At 42.5% G+C, this 19,159-nt stretch overlaps 2 protein-coding genes across 9 annotated transcripts; both read left to right on the top strand.

The window, feature by feature from the left end:
* Positions 205-4,469, top strand: LOC110437665 (UNC93-like protein 3). 7 transcript variants are annotated; one of them, XM_021466223.1, is made up of 12 exons: positions 268-444; positions 545-708; positions 1,212-1,275; positions 1,366-1,479; positions 1,640-1,684; positions 2,478-2,761; positions 2,855-2,945; positions 3,268-3,380; positions 3,460-3,583; positions 3,710-3,893; positions 3,969-4,002; positions 4,080-4,469. In XM_021466223.1, the coding sequence occupies exons 1-10, from the start codon at positions 268-270 to the stop codon at positions 3,890-3,892; spliced, it is 1,359 nt and encodes a 452-aa protein (XP_021321898.1). In that variant the 3' UTR covers position 3,893; positions 3,969-4,002; positions 4,080-4,469. The 7 variants fall into 7 exon arrangements, 5 of the variants coding, with proteins under 5 accessions (XP_021321900.1, XP_021321896.1, XP_021321898.1 ...); XM_021466224.1 differs by having other exon boundaries at positions 4,074-4,469; XM_021466225.1 differs by having other exon boundaries at positions 205-444; positions 2,478-2,576; positions 2,625-2,761; positions 3,710-4,469.
* LOC8068861 (UNC93-like protein 3) lies at positions 5,332-18,704 on the top strand. Of its 2 annotated transcripts, none has more exons than XM_002443336.2 (10): positions 5,332-5,746; positions 5,891-6,054; positions 16,243-16,306; positions 16,389-16,502; positions 16,644-16,688; positions 16,894-17,129; positions 17,218-17,308; positions 17,599-17,711; positions 17,794-17,917; positions 18,098-18,704. In XM_002443336.2, the coding sequence occupies exons 1-10, from the start codon at positions 5,543-5,545 to the stop codon at positions 18,278-18,280; spliced, it is 1,338 nt and encodes a 445-aa protein (XP_002443381.1). In that variant the 5' UTR covers positions 5,332-5,542; the 3' UTR covers positions 18,281-18,704. The 2 variants fall into 2 exon arrangements, with proteins under 2 accessions (XP_002443381.1, XP_021301978.1); XM_021446303.1 differs by lacking the exons at positions 5,332-5,746; positions 5,891-6,054 and adding exons at positions 14,576-14,955; positions 15,068-15,231.

The following is a 19,159-nucleotide window of genomic DNA, read 5'->3' as shown; positions in this document are numbered from 1 at the left end:
AACGGATGGGTCCGCGGAGAGTGTGGCCCACTGTCATACAAAGGAGCCATGAAGCAGGTGCTTTCCACCTGCCGTACGATTTACACGCGTCACGAGATTAGGGAGGGTCTGCACGGCCGGAGCCGGACACTGCAGTCAGACCGCACCACCATTTTTCTCACTCATCGTGGGCCCACGTGCAGTGGCCTGCGCGGCGTGGGAAAAAAAAAATGAAAATCGGCGAGGTCCACAGACCCAGAGCCAGGGGGCAGAGTAGCTGCGGCAGCTATGGATGGCCACCGCGACGAGGAGGTCGCCGCCTCGCCGCTCCTCGCGGCGCCCACGCAGGTGGCGGGCGGAAGGCGACGGAGCCACGCCGCCGACGTGCACACCCTCTCCGCGGCCTTCCTCTTCGTCTTCTCGGCCTACAGCGCCGCCCAGAACCTCGAGAGCACAGTCAACACGGTACACAGTCTACACACCCTCTGACCCTCTGCTCTGCTTTCCCTTCTCTCTTCTGTCCCCCCCTCTTCCTCTTCATCTCATCAGTTTTCTCGTCGTGCAGGAGGGCGACCTGGGCACGGTCTCGCTGGGGATCCTCTACACCTCCTTCACGGTCTTCTCCGTGGTCGCGTCGCCGGTGGTGACGCGGCTGGGACCCAAGCGCGCGCTCGTCGTCGGCACCAGCGGCTACGTGCTCTTCATCCTCGCCAACCTCGCCCCGACATGGTGCGTCCATCTTGGGTTGGATGCCTGGAGCTTGTTCGGTAACGTTTCCTAGCTTGGGAAGTTCAGGAATGAATGTTGATTCAGCATCTATCTGACCACTGCTCATGTTCAGTTCAGTAGAGGATGCACAATTCAGATCAGTAAAGTGATTGGGACATAGAAGTGTTAGATTCCCACCACTCTGCATGCTATGCAGCCCCCCTCTGGCCAATAACAAAATTGGGTCAGGAAGCAGGTTCTTCTAACAAAAATGTGTTCCGATTCAGTATGTATTGCAGTTTGTGACTCACAGGCTGTGAGAATTGTTCAGTTGATATGCTACTGAACAATCTGCCAGGCATTTCCATTTTCTTTGATACATGCAGCTTATATACCAGGGTAGGTTTTGTCTCTAGGATGTATGCTTCCTTACCTAGTGGGTGTTTCAGTCGTTCGAAATAATTAAAAGCTTCCTTATCTAGTGGGTGTTTCATGTAACATTGTCTTCAATACAATTTTGTCAGGTACACAATGGTGGCTGCTTCATTGTACCTTGGTTTTTGTGCATCCATCGTTTGGGTTGGGCAGGTAACTGTTCTATTTTCCCATGAACTATGTTTAGCTTCCATAGTTCCATGTGAGTCCATCGGTCTTATATACCTATGTTTCACACTGCAGGGTACATATCTAACATCGGCTGCCCTTAGTCATGCAAGAGATAATAATTTACCAGAGGGACTGACTTTGGGGAAATTTACTGGAGAGTTTTGGGGACTTTTTGCTAGCACGCAGGTACAGTTCTAAGAGGTTTTCTTAGTTGAAAAGTGAAAACACACCAGGAGAGATTCAAGTATTTGTTCTTCACAACATAACTACAGCACATTTTTCTTTCTGTACTCATGTCTTATACAGTACAACAGTTTTTTTATTGTACTGCATTTCAATTATGTAGGTGCTTGGAAATTTGCTATCGCTTGCTCTACTGAGAAACGGAAAGGTTAGTCTCTATTAGACAATTCTAAAGTGCCAATTGCTTTTCGTTTGTAATGGAAAGACTCTGGGGAAGTGACAATTTCTTTACACTCAGTATCATGTTTCTAATAAGGTTGAGATTCATGAGTATTATGGACTTTTGGTCCAGCATTCATAAGGTTGTGGCAGTCCTGAAAATGAGTCGATTTAACATTTTACATCTAACTTTCGCAGTATTTAACTACTCTAGGTTGTCCTGATGTTAGCGATAACCAGAACCCCCTACAGATTTTAAAGGCTACTTAATAAATACTCCCTCTGTTACAAAATACTTATCCTGCAGACATGTACCAAAATGGCATAGATTTAAGTAATATATAACGAATTTGACCTTGCTTATTCTTAATAGATGGGCATCCTGTTCCATCTAATTAGGGAAAACATGATCATATTCGTGAACTTCTCCTCTGCGTATACTCAAGTAGTCAAGTGTGTGTGCGGGTGGGGTGGGGGGGGTGTTATTTATAAGGGTTCTCACACTCTTTCCTCTTCTTTAATATAACATTACGCAGCTCTCCTGCGTGTTTGAGAAAAAACATATACCACATGAAATTGATATTTCTTCCTTAACACCTTGACAAATATTGTGAAACAAAGGGATTGCTAGTCATGCAAATGGATCAGTGCTTACTGTTGTTTTTTCCTCTGAATTTTCTTTATTAACTTCTAGTTTGCACTTCGGCTGCTTTGTGTGATATACATTTACATTTAAATTGTCATCTTTTTCCTTATCCTTTGATTCTCTCATATGATTTCAGGATGGGGGAAGTGTCCTGGGGAAAAATATGTTATTTGTTGTATTTCTTGGCTGCATGATTGTGGGCATTGTATTAATGTGTTTTCTCTCCAAAAGAGAGGAGAAAGGAAATATTGATCCTGTCCTGTGTTTTCTCTCCAAAAGAGAGGAGAAAGGAAATATTGATCCTGTCCACTCTTCGTTTGGGGTGATGTTGAAGTATATTGTTGCCCCTCTCATGGACCAAAGGATTCTTCTTATTATCCCTCTTATAGTATATATAGGTCTGCAACATGCGTTTGTCTGGTAAGTAACCAATTTTGTTATCAACATAGGTTGTTGCTCTCCTTCTTACTATATATGTTATTCTTTAAAGAAAAATCGTGGGTTCTTCTGAAGGGCTGTATTCACAAAGAATATTGTAAAACCTGTCCTTGGCATATCTGGAGTTGGTGGAGCTATGGCAATCTATGGTGCTGCGGATGCAATCGTAAGTGAAATAACAACGCCCTGATTACTGAATTAGTTATCTTATCCTCCCATCCGCCAAAATGTTAAGAAATATTGTAAATTCCTCATACCATTTCTTGATGTACTCTATATTTCTGTTTTCATTTGCCAAGACTCCTGATGTGGCTATTATAGCCAGGAATTATTGAAGACTTGAAGTGTACTAGTGACTAGTCACACTAGTGAATGCTAGATATATCTTATTCTTCAGTTATTTAAAACCTAAAACCCCACATTCTAAATCAATAAAAAGTCCCTCTGCATGTTTTTAACTGACCATTGGAACATGACTGACATTTCAGTGTGCATTGGTTACTGGATGTTTGACCTCTGGACTTTATTCCGCTACATTCATAGTGTCGATTGGAACTGTTGTCCAGGGTGTAGTCCTATTCTGGTTGCTTCTTTTTTATAGGTTTGATTTCTTTAAAATGTTATGGTGCAGCTGTGCTTCTCACTGCTATTTTAGTGCACTCATCGTTGTCATGCTGCAGCCCAACTGTTGGAGTGCTTGGCACAGCAGCTCCGCTACTCATAGGTGCCTTATGGGGTGTTGGTGATGGGATGTTGAATACAGTATTAAACACAGTTCTCGGATTGCTGTTTGAAGATGCCAAGGTAATTGATATCATGATCTCATTTTCTGTCTGAAGATTTTCTCTCTCTCAACATCTGGAACTGATTTGTAATTTCATTAACGGTGTCTTCAACAAATACTTAAGTTTCGCGATGTGGCAAACGCAGGAGGCTGCCTTTGCACAGTGCAAGGTCTGGGAATGCGCTGCTGTTGCCATTATCTTCTTCTTGAGCCCAAACATCACGCTACAAGCCATGCTCATCATAATGACGACAGCCCTCTTCATCTCATGTGGCGCATTCCTGTTCCTCACAATTGTCATCGATAAGCCATCGACCGTCAGATCCTGAGGCAGGTGTCCATCCTTGCATCTTCGTCAGTTCTATCAGCAGCTTGGAGTGCCTCATACTGTGTCTGTGTTCACAGCTGACATGAGAGGAAAATGTCCCTCCCGCCAAATGTGAGTTGTGACATCGTATTTCATCGCCTTGTTATATCGAACTAACCATTGCTGAACAACTGATGTAAAAGTTGCAGTGCTCAACTGAAGTTGTAGTGGTGAAAAGACAGGGAAGATGAAAATCGGCTTGATATTGGGTTGATAAGATGTGGTGCTTTGAGTTGGGAAATCTTGAATATGTTGTACGGAGTATTAGACAAATACATGGACTTTCTTACACTACAGAAGTGTATATCTATTTTTTACAGGAAAAGTGTAAACACTACTGCCCTGGTTGTCAGGATAGCAAGCTGTGGTTCTATGATCACTAGCAACTCAGCATTCGTGAATGTTTTCTTTCAACGTTTTTTAAACTTGGCCGGTGTTGTCATACTATTAATTTGTAGTTCTACTAGGCCCTCAAACTCACTTTGATTCATGGAGTCCCAGAACCGTCTAATGAGTGCTGACGGTGACCTTTTTTTTTTTTTTTTGACTTGGCGTTCATGTCCCCTTCCTTTTCACCATTCATATCGTGGTTGCTTTGTTTGGCCACATGTGGCAGACAGTGGAAAATGAAAATAACTGTAATGTTACCCGGAACCTGTCATTCACTTATTCCCTATAATGGCGTCTTTCTCATTTTTCTCTCGCAATTAAAAGTTTGGTCTAAATTAAATCCGGAACAATTTTTAGGACCATCTTTGCACTTTACTCTGTCTTTCTTTTTTCCAAAAAAGAATGCCATGAACATGTGACTCAGAAACATGAGTGAAAATGAGGATAATAGGAATTGCAATTTCCCTCACGCCTCAAACGCATAGGTGCTGTAGGAGTAGCGGCAAAAACTCACGTTACTGCTCAGGCGGCAAAAGCTCACATTACTGCTCAGGCGGCAATGTGACGAGAGTCAAAATTTAAATTTAAGATCTGTTTGGTATAACTCACAGTAGCTTCATGAGCTGTTTTTTTGTCAAACACCTATTTCTAAAATAACTTTATGGGTGAAACTATTTTTTTTCTCCTCTCATAAAGATATGAGTTGAGATGAAGCTGAAAAAAGTAGTTCTCTCCCTCATTTCTCTCTCTCATCTATGCACGAAGTAGTTGGTGAAGCTATTTTACTAAACACTTTGTCCAAAACTGCTCAGCTTCATCTAAAAAGTTGTTCATAAAGCTATTTTCTTTACTAGTGAAGTTGAGCTGTACCGAGCATAATTTGCAGACGGAATAAAATTTTCTATGTCTTGTCATCGATTTACACTATGTATGGATTTTTTTTTTGACAAACACTATGTATGGATTTGCTATCGTCTCATAAGCGGCCGTGACTTGTATAGTTTTTTTTTTTAATCGCGGCCGGCATCCTCCCGTCGTCATCGTCGTCCTCCTCCCGTTCCCCCAAATCACAAGCACGCCCGAAGAACACCAGCAGAACAATCACTTGTGCTAGGCGACAGACGGCAAACCGCAGAGCGCAGAGAGCACGCCACCTGCCCACGCCACGCCACCCACCACCTCCTCGCCCCCCCAATTTCGCCTGCTCGTCCCCAACGTCTCCATGGCGGGCGCGGACGCCGAGCTCGCGGCGGCCACCGGCGACGTCGAGGAGGCCGCGCCCCTGGTCCCCGGCCCCGGCGCCCGCCGCGCGCCCGCCCCGCCGACGACGGGGGCGGTCCGCGACGTGCGCCTGCTGAGCTCCGCCTTCCTCTTCGTGTTCCTCGCCTACCACGCCGCGCAGAACCTCCAGAGCACCGTCAACACGGTACGCGCACCCACCCCAACCAGCCGCTTCTGCCCGCCGGCCGGCCGGCAAGCGCCGCTGGCGCTGCTCCGCCAGAGACGCGTGCCTCTCACCCTCACCCTCACCCGTGGCTGGCTTTGGCGGCCGTGCTTGTCTGTCGCGCAGGACGAGAACCTGGGCGACATCTCGCTGGGCGTGCTCTACACGTCGTTCACGGCCTTCTCGGCGGTGGGCTCCGCGGTGGTGCGGTGGATGGGGTCCAAGCGCGCGCTCGCGGTCGGCACCTCCGGCTACCTCCTCTTCATCGCCGCCAACCTCGTTCCCTCCTGGTAAGCACGCTCGCACGCGCCTCCGGCCTCCTCTCCCCCACCTTCCTCTCTCTGTGTCCTCTGGCTGCCGGCTGCGGCAGCAGCAGCGCCGCTGATCGGGGAGTTCCGTATTACCATAGCCAGGGGCGGATCATAGCATCTGAATTCTGTCATTCGTCTAGTGCTTGTAGCAGTGTAGCTTCATCGGCGAGAATTGGCGAGTCTAATCGAGTGGCGTGCTAGAAGAAAAACAGAGGAAAGACGCAAGTGGTAGGTGCAAAATATTTAGCTATATGCCCTCTGGTAGGGGAATGCCAGTGCTAATTTTAACGGATCTTGGATGGATTTCTTTCCGGAAACATCAAGGAAGTGTATATACTATTTTAAGATGAAAACAACGCACATCTGATGATGATAGTTGCACTTCTTGAGACCGAGAGGGAAAAAAAATGTACTGCCATGATTATTTCAGAGGTGTGGTGGTACCGAGCATAAATAATGGCATCCGTAACTGTAAATTTCTCTTAAAACCGTGTTGGACTGACGAGGCCGTTAAGTACTTTGAGGGAGAGGTTTACGTGATACCCGTCAAGTTTGTATTTGACCAACCTGTGTTGATGTGAGATCATTGTGTGCGGGGTGGGGGTGGGTGGGGGGATATATGATTCACTCAGTGTTTCTTCGAGCCTATATGAGTCGTTTAAATTTTGGAAATTTGGTGTTTCTACCTCTATTTAAGACTGCAACGGTGATTTTGCCTAAACTTTTTGAGCTTTCTGATTTTATCCTTTTGATTTTAGAACGAAGCGTCCACTTAGGTCATCGTCAATGGAAACACATTTATATTTTAGGAATAGTTTTATACTTCACGAAATTGTCTCTACTCTTATGAAACTTTTATCATCTCTCTTTATTAATACAGTATGTATATTTATATTCGTAAAACTCTGTGACACCATTAAATCTGAGTGGATTAAATGACCAAAACAAAAAGAAACAAAAGATACTACTTTGCTTGGCAGCGCAGCTACTTGCTGACGTTAGATCTGCACTTCCTGCGGGTTGACGGTGGTCGGAGTCTCGGAGAGTGACCCAGTGAGCGAGCTGCGGACGACTGAAGAGTTTATTTCCCTAACTATATGAACTTATCAGCATGGCTTATTAGTTATTGTATGGTGTTTTTCTCTCATATAACAAATCAGACACAAGTAGAAATAATGAACCCAAGAAATAATACCATTACTTTATTGTTATTGATAAACATCATCAACATGCATCATTTATACTCCATCCATCTAGAAAAGAATATACTCAAAGATGTGCTTTCACTTTGATGACAAGATTCTCATCACGTACTTACTTACATAGCTCAATCAATCTGCTAGAAAGCTCTACTCAGAATGAATTTATGGGGTATTAGCCACAGCAAGTAGAAAATAAGTTTCTTTGGAAAGCAAGAACGAAGTAGGCGAGGAAAGGCATACATAGGTCAGAAAAGTAGGAAAAAGTCTACTTTACGTCCCTCAACTTTCATGAAAGTCTGATTCTCATCCCTGAACTCTAAAACCGGACAAAATACATCCCTCAACTTTTAAACCGTGCACGTTACATCCTTGACCTGGTTTTGAAAGCGGTTTTACCTTTTTCTTTTTATTTATTTTGGCTGATTTTTTTTGAAAAATCACAGTAAATCACATAAAAATCATAAAATAGAAAACTCAATTTTGTTGGACTTTAGATCAGTAGATCTACACATTGAATATATAATATAGTATGTTGTAGTACAAATTTTTTTGATGCATCTTTAGATCTATGTTTTTCTGTAATTAATTAGACTAATTATAGCTACATTTTCTATGGTCTAATTGTGATGAAATTTATATGGTTAGCTAATTATTCTATGTTTGAGTTATAGTAAAAATTTTATACTCATTGAATCATGTATTACTTAGTTATAGATTTATTTAGGTTTATGCCTGTTAAATTATAATAAATCTATAACTAAGTTATACATGATCTAATGAGTATGAATTTTTTTCCATAGTTTAAACATATAATAATTAGTCTAACATAAAAAATTCACCACAATTGGACCATACAAACTATAGCTATGAATTATTCTATTTAATTATAGAAAAAACAGTTCTAAAGCTACAATAAAAATTTTGTACTAAAACATACTATATTATATGTTCACTATGTAGATCTACTTATCTGGAGTCCAACAAAATCAGATTTACTATTTTATGAATTTTATGTGATTTACTATAATTTTACAAATATTCAGCCAAAATAAATAAAAATGAAAAAGACAAAACTGCCTTCAAAACCGCTCATAACCATGTCAGGGACGTAATATGCATGGTTTCAAAAATTGAGGGATGTATTTTACCCGGTTTTGAAGTTCAAGGATGAAAAACAGACTTTTGCGAAAGTTGAGGGACCTAAAGTGAACTTCTTCCCAGAAAAGTATGCATGGTCGTCACGGGTAAGGATTCTCATTCCAGCATTCTTGGGTCTAGTTTGGACTTGGGCTTAGATGTAGTGGGTTCTTGGGCCACAGCTTTACCTATCAAAATCTTCGAAGGAGCATTAGTCTTTGACACATCAATCAACCCGTATTCTTGTTTTTTGAGGAATGAAAATATATTAAAATTTATGATACAAAATAAATATTGTTAGATTAATTATTAAATATATTTTAGTAGTAAAACTGATCTGGAGATATAAATGTGAATATTATTTACTCAAAACTTAACTAAACTTGAACTACTTTAATGGGTATAGATACCATAGTTATGTTCTTTTGTAGATGGAGGTAGTAGATGTATGTCCTTAGGTTGAGACCATGAGACCCATTGCTTATAACAGGTAAAAAGTAATATATTGTAACAACAACCATCATTCCTTATGCAGGTGAGAGGCATTGGTTTCAACGGTAATTTATAAGCTTTGTTTGGTTGAGTAAAATCTTCGAGGGGTTCCTATCGTTTGGTTGACAGGGGTCAAATCTCCTAGGGATCTTATCTAGGGAGGGATTGAGTGGATCCTTGACATGTCACTCACTCTCTTATGGGTGATCTCTTGAACCAAACACACCCTTGCGTCTTTGCCCCCGAGGTTTGTTCCATGCTATTGGACACATGGTTTCATTCCCTAAATTGACCAGGCTATAAACACGGTCGAACTGAACCGAACACCCATTTTTCTAGCAAATCGGGATTCTCTCTCAAGCCGAGGTGGTTCGCAGGGATTGGCCTACAATCTTGACCAATGGCCGGCCCAACCAAATGAAGTGATAGTTGGCTCAACAGTTTTCCACCACTTTTTATATCTGATACACACATGTAAAATTGGTTATTCACTCTCTCGTCAACCATCTCAAAACAACTAAACCCCTAGTGTCCTAATGTCTCTATCTACCACAAATGCACACAAGCCACCTCTGCCCCTAGTGACCTCTATGGCTCTATCCATGTTGGATTCTTCCTTGTTATAGCGATCTCTAGTTCCACACAAAGGAGTCCATGAGCGTGGGCACCTCCTCTTCTTTCCTTTCCTCAAGGATGGTTTTGGCATCACCAAATGCTCCTCCCTGGGTGTGGCATGTATTTTGATATCGGCACCTCTAGATGCCCAAGCACGTGTCCTCCCCCTCATTTCCAAGTTAAGCTTTCCCTTATGTAACCCTAGAATGCATGGGTGAATTTGTCAATTCTCAAACCCTGAATGCATTGATGGATTTGGTCTTGATAAATAGATACATGGATGTAATCACTTTGACTTGGTATTGCTAAATAAATTTGTAAGATGAGTTGATGGATTGGGGATTAGACACATACTTGGATGGATTAGGGCTTCAATGAATTGGATGGCTTAATGCTTGTATGGGTTGTTTGTTAGGTTTTGGTTTCAATAAATAAATGTATGGATGACTCAGATGGGTTTGATGCATTATAAGGCTTAGATACATGCTTGGATGGATTATAATAACGTGGCATTGTATTTGGGGTGCCATATTCATTATCACTTTCCTCATGTACTATACTTCTTAGGTAAACTTAGGTCTGTCAATCACTAAATCGCTCATCTAGATAGCAATATCATTGCTACTTTGCCATGTCATATGAAAGACCGTGAAAAGTTCGAGTTAATGTCTCATGGACATTTGGGACCTAATACATAACTCGAACAAGCCTAGTTGTTGTTTGAATCTAGTTATGGGCATAATCTTATGTGGCGTTTGGTTCAGATGACAAGATAATTCAGTTTCATTTTCAATGGTGTTTGGTTAAGGAGCGGCTAGATGGAATCATCCATAGGAAATATTTCCCTAAGATCTAGGACATCCTCGTCCCTCATGAATTAGTGGACCAACTCCTCTAAGCAGTGTAAACTTATGCAGTATCGTCTTATTGTTTGGTTCAGGTCGTATTTGATGAAATTATATTTGGTTATATATATTTTGCGCATGTATAGTTACTTTTTTATGTATCATGTTTCTAGTTAAGATATGGAAGTTATTTCGCTGAATTGGTTTATGTTGATGATGATGCTGAAATATTGTGAATGCTATTCCTTCGCTGTGCTGCAGAACTGGGTATAGTTTTTCTTTTTCTTTTTTTTTTTCGTGCAACGGCTTCCGGAAAACTCTATTATTTATTTAAGACGATCAAATTTGGTGCATCAGGTAACACATCGGATCTGTTTTAAGGATCCAAAATTTTCAAGATTCTTTGTCATATTGAATCATTAAACGCATGTATAAAACATTAAATATAGACGGAAATAAAAACTAATTGCACAGATTATCTGTAATTTGCAAGATGAATATTTTGAACCTAATTGGTTCATAATTAGACAATAATTTCAAATACAAGTGCTACAGTAGTCAAAGTCAAAAATATTTGGGAACTAAATAATGCCAAATTGTGAGTGCTCTTGACGTGTCCGAAGCGGTCGGAGATCGGAGTAGAGTAGGTATCGCGTCAGCATTTTGGGTGCTTGCGTGATTCGATATAAGAGACGTGCCACCTGACAAATGGCGCTATCAGTGTGACTGTCTGAGTACGATATTATCCAGATTCCAGAATGGCATAGTAGTTTGGTTCTAAATTTTTTTTTTGCAAAATATGAATAGTAGTATTTTCGTTTTTATTTGATAAATATTGTTTAATTATGGACTAACTAGGCTCAAAAGATTTGTTTCGTAAATTATAGATAAACTGTATAATCAGTTATTTCTTTTATCTATATTTAGTACTCCATGCATATGCCGCAAGATGAAGAATATGAAAAATTTTACAAAATATTTTGAGAACTAAACACGCCTTAAGTGCATGGATGTGATTTATGAGTCCAACGGTGGCCAGAGCAGAAAAGGCCGACGACTGTCAACGTCGCATTGGCAGAGGCTCCAAACGTCGCATTGGCAGAGGCTCCGAGAGAATGCCAACAGGGTGCAGACCAGAGCATCTTCAAGAGATTAGGTAAAATTATATTCTAAGAGATTAGGTAAAATTATATTCTAAACTATCAGATCTAGCCATTGTGTAAAATAAAAAACTCACTTAAAGCATAAAGTTTCACAACAGCCTTTGTATAAGATAGCTAGTGAGGACGACATGTCTATCACTACTACAGAAAAACTTTTGCGCAGCGTTTGCTAATGGGTCGCGAAGGCGGGCAGGTTTTTTAACCGCTTCAGTTAATGCCTAGATTAACGGAGACAGTTATTTTTTATTAATCGAGGCGATTAAAAATAACCGTCTCTTAAAATCTATTAACCAAGGCAGGTCTTATAAAGACGCCCGCCTCCAAAAAATACCCCCATTTTCGGAGGCGGGCCTCTTATAAAGCCCGTTTCGATTAATATGACCGAGCCCACTTCGAAGCCCACTCAGCCCGATAAGAAATCAGGCTATATAAAAAGAAACCCTAAGTTCTTCAGCCTTCTCCTAGCCCAACGCCTCCTCCCTTCTCCTAGCCCGGCGCCTCCTCCCTTCTCCCTCCTAGTCTCCAAGACCCTCCATCTCACCCGCACTGCACCTCCATCTCTCTCATGCGGCGGCGCACCCCTCTTCCTCATGTGGTGGCGCACGGCCGCGCAGCCGCCAGTTGGATCCGGTGGCGGAGGAGCCGGATCCAGCAGCGAGGCGCAAGGACGAGCCGGATCTGACTATGGCGGCGCTCAGGGAGGCCTCCCCCGACAACGCGTGGGCTTGGTCCCTTCCTCCTCCAGTGCGACTGCGGATCTGGCCAAGGTGCTCCCTCTCCCTCGTATTGACGGTGCAACGACCTCGGGGAGGAGCAGTAGTCCCGGTGAGGAGGTGCTCAAATCCGGAGCGCTTCTCGACAGTGGATGGGCTTGCCAGGCTTATCCACAGTTTTTTATTTTTTTATTTGATTTACCGAGGCGGGCAGCAAACCGCCTCGAAAAAAGTCATATTAACTGTGACCTTTGATCCAAGGCGGTTGCAAAAACCACCTCCGTAAACCCTTTACGCCCGTCTCGGTTAAAAATATTTGTAGTAGTGTATATGACAAGCGAAAGTTTAGGAATAACAAACTTGCTATTTTAGCAAACCAGATAGCACACCTGTTGAACTTTATTTTTTGCTTTAAAAATGTAAAAATAGCCTATATAACATGGATAACATATCTGTTGGAGTTACTCTTACATAGGGCTGCAAGTCTGCAGAGTTTGCAAGAAACCCTCTACTATCGTCGGTTTGCAAGAAATATTGCAAAACTACTGTCTTAGCCTATGAAAAACCAAGACAAGCCAAGCATCTTACATCAGCCTTAATATTCGGGTTTTTTTTTTTTGCAAATAGCAAAACTCGATGCAACAATTAGGGCTCAAGATAAGAAAATCTCAACCCCAAAACTTTTTATTGGGGAGCTATGATTATTTGAGGGTTTTAAGGCCCCATTTGGTTTAGCATGTTAAAGTTTACCGCTCATCACATCGAATATTTGACACATGTATGAAGTATTAAATATAGACTATTTATGAAACTAAAAACACGGCTGAAGAGTAATTTGAGAGACGAATCTTTTAAGCCTAATTAGTCCATAATTAGATACTAATTATCAAATAAAACAAAACTGCTACAGTATTTGTTAAACTTTAACACCGCAACCAAACACCCCCTAAAATATCTCATCTCCAACCGAATGAAAAACCTCCAATATCTCATCTGACATTTGAGCAGCATTTGCCATCCAATAAACTATCTTTTATTTTCCTCTCCATCCAGTTATTTCTCTCCTCTGAGTGTCACCGCTCTTCCACCACCACTCAGTATTTTTTACGAGACCCATAAGGTCCTGTTTAGTTTACTTTAAAAACCAAAAACATTTCAAGATTTCTCGTCACATCAAATTTTGCGGCATATGAATGGAGCATTAAATATAGATGAAAATAAAAACTAATAACATAGTTTTCTTGTAAATCGCAAGATGAATCTTTTAAGTCTAGTTACTCCATGATTAGACAATATTTGTCAAATAAAAATAAAAGTGCTACAGTATCAAAATTCAAAAATCTTTTGGATCTAAACAAGGCCTAAGGCGATGGGATTGTGAAGGGTTGCTGGAGCTCCCCTCCCCTCCTCTTCTAAAAAAAAATACAGTTTTTTCCCTGTTGGGTTATATATTTTTTTGGGTGTGGGAACTGGAGGATCGGTGGAGATGCTCTTTTAAACCCATTAAGTCCATAGTGGTATGGGGCATCTGGAGAGAGAGAGAGGGGGGGGGGGGGGCGCTACAGAGGTTGGTGACACATTTGCAATAAATTATTTTGAAGAGACTCAAAATACAAAAAGTACATGTAGCATTGTGGGGTATTTGGTTCATAGCCAAAATTTGCCACTTTTATAGTTTAGACTAGTCATAAATTCTTAGACTGTCCCAATTTGCCACACTTAGCCCACATTTGTAGGGCTTAAGTGTGACGAACAAACATTTAGTAAAGGATGTCACATAAGTGTGGCGATACATGGTCATCGTACAAACACACCTTTAGGCCTTGTTTGGATGTAGTCGGATTTGCATCAATCCACATGTGTTGGGGTGGGTTGGAGTGGAAATTAAACTAAATTCCACCTTAATCCACTCCAATACATGTGGATTGAGGTGAATCCGACAACATCCAAACAAGGCCTTAGTGATATATGATTTCAAAACTGAATTACTGCGTGCAAGCGCGGAGAGCACCATCTCTCTCTCTCTCTCTCTCAAAAAAGAGACTCAAACTGAATTTTGTTTTTTTTTCCACATTAAAAATTGAGTTCACAAGAAGCCATAAATAACCTTTTCTTTCGGCAACGATTTCAGATCTTGGTTGCCGTCTAATGATCCAAAAATACCTGTTGTTTAGCTTGGATAATGATGCGAGGATACTATCCACTTGGAATGTTTTGGGAGACCCACGAGGCCACGTGCGCCGTCCTCTGAATAATCCATTCGCAAACGGCAAGAAACATACAAGAACACACGGACAAAAAGCGCAGGAAATCATCAGCAAGCGGCCGCTACGGACAACCCAGCGAGCCACTGCCCTGTGGGACCCTTCGACACGCCCGGCCGCCTGCCTCGTCTCGTCTCCTCCGCTCCCGCGCCGGCCACCGGACCGGACCTCCTCCTCCTCCTCCTCGAGTCCCCCGACTATAAGAGCTTCTAGAAGCTTCTCCCCTCACTTCACTCCGCGCTCTCGACTCTCCCGCGCCAGACGTCCCTTCGCTGGCCGCAGCCATGGACGCCCACCGGGAAGACGAGGAGGCCGCCTCACCGCTCATAGCCGCGCCGGCGGGCGGCGGTCGGAGCCACGCCGCCGACGCGCACGTGCTCTCGGCAGCCTTCCTCTTCGTCTTCTCCGCCTACAGCGCCGCCCAGAACCTCCAGAGCTCCGTCAACACCGTACGCGCCGGTTCTCCCTCTCTCGTTCCGCACTCGCGGATTCTTCGATCCCTCCTGTTCCTGTGTTGCTCGTTCTCATCAGTGATCCACGCGGTGGCTCGTGGTGGTGCAGGAGGGCGACCTGGGCACCGTCTCGATGGGGATTCTGTACACCTCCTTCACGCTCTTTTCCGTGGTCGCGTCGCCCGTGGTCACCCGTATAGGCCCCAAGCGCGCGCTCATCGTCGGCACCAGCGGATACGTGCTCTTCATCCTCGCCAACCTCGTCCCGACATGGTGCGTGCGTCTTGGGTCGCGATCCTATCTGGCAGACATGGATCCTGTGCAGCCTGTGCTAGTGTTTGGGCCTTGGGGACGTGTATTGGTTTGGAACTGGACGCGTGGTACCTGTTCGATAAAAAGGCCCTTGATAAAATGCAGGCAGCGTGGTTTGGGTTAGAAACGAGTGTCGATGCTACGGAGTACTTGGTAAACTCCTGTCTGAATTCTGATCGTGTGATGTAGTCGGTCTTGGCCTCTTTGGTAGCATTTGTGTTACTTTCAGTTCTGACATTGCCCCTCGGCCTCGGGTGATTGGGACATCAGTTTACATTGCCTGTCCACGGTCACCTAACAACATCTCCGCCTTCTTGTTCAACATCTAGATCTCCATGGGCCTTTGGCTGGTGTGCTCCCGGCTATGATCTCACTTTGTCTGATTTGAAAGATGGTTTGCTTATGCTGTGGTGGCCTATTGGATTGGACTTGGATGCATGGTAGAAACCTCTCTGATCAAATTACATGTTAGGTGATGATGTTCGTTTGTGTTGAGTGATGAGTGTTGATTTCTACTTGATCAACTCTTGTTTGGTAGTGTGCTATAGTTTGTATTTGATGGAGGATGCACAAATTTCAGTCCATTGATTGGTCTAGTCCATGTCAATGGGACATAAGGTAGTATATGTGTTACGTTTTTATGCAGCCTTTCTCCTGTCCATAATTGACTTAGAAGATACTCAGGTCCCTGGGTTCCTAAGAAAGTGTATTTGAATTTAGTGTTCACGATATCTTTTGGGCCTCTCCCTAGTGGGGAATCTCTCCTGGTAACATATCAGACAAGCTACCAGGGAAATGCTTTTCCTGTTTCTTTGATATGCATAAGTTGTTTGGATATGGATAGCCTTTGATCCTAGCTGATGTGCTTCCTAATCTAGTGGGTGTTTCAGTTGTATGAAATGCAACAGAAAGTTACATTACATTCAATATGATGCCTTTCATGTGATGTTAACTTAGATGACAAATTTTCAGGTACACAATGGTGCCAGCTTCACTCTATCTTGGTTTTACTGCATCAATCATTTGGGTTGGGCAGGTACTGCTGTTGCCTAGATTTTCTGTGAAATGTTGTATTCCCTGTTTCTTTCCATCTCAGGCACCTATACATTGCACTGCAGGGTACATACCTTACATCAGCTGCGCTCAGTCATGCAAGAGAAAATAATTTCCCAGAGGGTCCAACTTTAGGGAGCTTCAATGGGGAGTTTTGGGGAATGTTTGCTAGCACACAGGTAGAATTGTCCAAGAGCTCACATGCTCGGAGATATTCTAGTATTTATTCTTCATCCCTAAACTGAACTGTCTCTTTCTCTCTGGATGTCTCCTGTACAGTACAATAGTTTCTAACTTAGACTTACATGTGAATGATGTAGGTGATTGGAAATTTGATCTCGCTTGCTCTGCTGAGAAATGGAAAGGTTAGCATCACATTGTAATATTTTAAACTGAAGATTCTTTTTTACATTTGGCATTATGTTCTTGATAATTACAATTAGTAGCTATATGCCTATAGCTAAATTAAGGTTCATGACTTACCCTATAGTAGCATGATCTTCACTTGATATTTGTTATTACTTTTGATATGCCATCTTATTTGATCCTCTGTTTCCTATATCGCTTCAGGATGGTGGAAGTGTCACAGGGAAAAATCTTCTGTTTGCTGTGTTTCTTGGTTGTATGATTGTGGGCATTGTATTAATGTGTTTACTTTCGAAAAGAGATGAGAAAAGAGATAATACCCCAACACATTCCTCATTTGGAGTTATGTTAAAGTACATCATTGCACCACTTAAGGACCAAAGAATGCTTCTTACCATTCCTCTTATAGCATATTCAGGTTTACAACAGGCATTTGTTTGGTAAGTAGTCTATGTCAATTTCAACATCCATGCTTGTTCACTTCTTAGTAAGCATATTTCTAAGACGGTTCCGTGGATTTTTCTGAAGGGCTGTATTCACAAAGAGTATTGTAACACCTGTTCTTGGCATCAGCGGCGTCGGTGGAGCCATGGCAATTTATGGTGCAGCTGATGTAGTTGTAAGTAAAATGAAAATGAGCTACTTGTTGAATGACTAACCATCTTTTACGTAGACAGCGTTTAACAGATACATTTGGCCTACCATTTTCAATCTACATTCTTTACACATTTTGCCCTGTTGCTTCCATTGCTTTAGGCAATAACCTCTGAAGTGCACTAGTCACACTAGCAACCAATGCATATCTTGTTTTCCAGTTATCTGCAATGTAGAACCATACCATTCCAAGCTACTGAAAGAATTACTGTACTACATGTTTACCTGATTCTTGGAACATGGCTGTCATTGCAGTGTTCATTGGTTGCTGGACGATTGACCTCCGGACTTCGCTCAGCAGCATTTATAGTGTCGGTTGGAGCTATTCTTCAGGCCATAGTCCTATTCTGGTTGCTTCTATTTTACAGGTTTGATTTCTGTAAAAGCCATTCTGCAAATGTGCCTTTAACTGCTGCTGTGATTGTTTACTCACCTTTATCTTGCCCACAGTCCAATGGATGGACTGCTTGGCGCAGCGATCCCACTATTCATAGGTGCCTTGTGGGGTGTGGGTGATGGTGTCTTGAATACACAGTTAAGTGCATTACTAGGGCTGCTGTTCGAAGATGTCAAGGTAATCTTATTTTAGTGTTTTTTGTTTGGTGTTTCATGTACACATTTGGGCTTTCATCTCATCTGCTGGCATATGAGTTCAGTCTTTTGATATTTCAAGGGTATTATAGATTTTTTTTGTTTGCTGCCGTAGCTACTTGTGCTCAACAAATACTCGAATTTGACACCATGGCCAATGCAGGAGGCTGCCTTTGCACAGCTGAAGGTGTGGCAGTCAGGCGCCATCGCAGTCATCTTTTTCCTGAGCCCAAGCATCACGCTGGAAGCCATGCTTATCCTGATGGCCGCGTCCCTCGTCATCTCCTTTGGCTCATTCCTGCTCCTTACTCTTGTCGTTGAGAAATCATCACCCGTCATCGCCTGAAGTGAAACCATTTCCTGATGTCCAGGCCGTCGCCAGTGTGACTTTGTCAGTATTACCAGTGGTCTGAGCAGCGCTGTTGTTGTATGATTGTTTCCACTATTCATCAGAAATGCAGCATCCATCGAGTACGCCATTGGTTTCCACTATACATGCACCATATTAATGCCATTGGTTTCAGGCAGCCATTGAGCCTGTCAGTACTGGTCCGAAGCTGTTGCAGTCCGTGAAATGGGGAAAGAAACCGTCGATTTGGGCAGCTTCGTGCTTGTCAGTACTGGTCCTTTCTCCTTTTGCATGTCTGCAGCAATGTTGCTGTAAAAAAAAAAGATGGTGTAAGAAATGTTCTTTCATTTGGACCACAGGATTCGTTGTAAACATCACATTTCACATCCAGTGAGAGTTAATGGTCTTCTGTTGTTTTCTACTGGATATTGACCATGAAGTTCTCATTTTCATGTTTCAAAAGAACTCGATTATTTTCTCATGTTTCAAAAGAACTCGATGTAGAAGATCAGAGGCAGCAGTGGCCTCACTCACACGTAGTGATCATGTCGCAATTGTAGCAAACGCCCTGTCGCTGGACGAGTTCGGCCGGCGAGGGGACCGTGTTTTGGCACACGATGATCTGCCAAGTGCCAACTGATGTAACAAACCTCGTTGCTGTCGATCTGCGGTCAGCCTGAGTTAATGGATGTGATTCCATCTCATCAATCAAAGTATATACTACTCCCTTTGTTCAAAAAAAAAGTGACATTTTTTATTTTAATTCATCTTATTCAAAAATTTCTATAAACTATAAAATAAATAAACAATTATTAAAGTGTACTTAATGATAAAATAAGTCATAATAAACAAAGATGATATTTAAATAAAAAATTC

Source organism: Sorghum bicolor, chromosome 8 (genome assembly GCF_000003195.3).
Source record: "Sorghum bicolor cultivar BTx623 chromosome 8, Sorghum_bicolor_NCBIv3, whole genome shotgun sequence".
Taxonomy (NCBI): domain Eukaryota; kingdom Viridiplantae; phylum Streptophyta; class Magnoliopsida; order Poales; family Poaceae; genus Sorghum; species Sorghum bicolor.
This window is presented reverse-complemented; position numbering and strand designations above follow the sequence as displayed.

What these genes read in the sequence shown, in the direction of transcription:
- LOC110437665 (XM_021466221.1), top strand. Translation starts at nt 268, where the DNA reads ATGGATGGCCACCGCGACGAGGAGGTCGCCGCCTCGCCGCTCCTCGCG. An exon ending in TCGAGAGCACAGTCAACACG is followed by an intron (nt 445 to 544) that starts GTACACAGTCTA and finishes CTCGTCGTGCAG; the next exon opens with GAGGGCGACCTGGGCACGGT. An exon ending in GACTTTTTGCTAGCACGCAG is followed by an intron (nt 1,480 to 1,639) that starts GTACAGTTCTAA and finishes TCAATTATGTAG; the next exon opens with GTGCTTGGAAATTTGCTATC.
- LOC8068861 (XM_002443336.2), top strand. Translation starts at nt 5,543, where the DNA reads ATGGCGGGCGCGGACGCCGAGCTCGCGGCGGCCACCGGCGACGTCGAG. An exon ending in TCCAGAGCACCGTCAACACG is followed by an intron (nt 5,747 to 5,890) that starts GTACGCGCACCC and finishes TCTGTCGCGCAG; the next exon opens with GACGAGAACCTGGGCGACAT. An exon ending in TGCTGTTCGAAGATGTCAAG is followed by an intron (nt 17,918 to 18,097) that starts GTAATCTTATTT and finishes TGGCCAATGCAG; the next exon opens with GAGGCTGCCTTTGCACAGCT.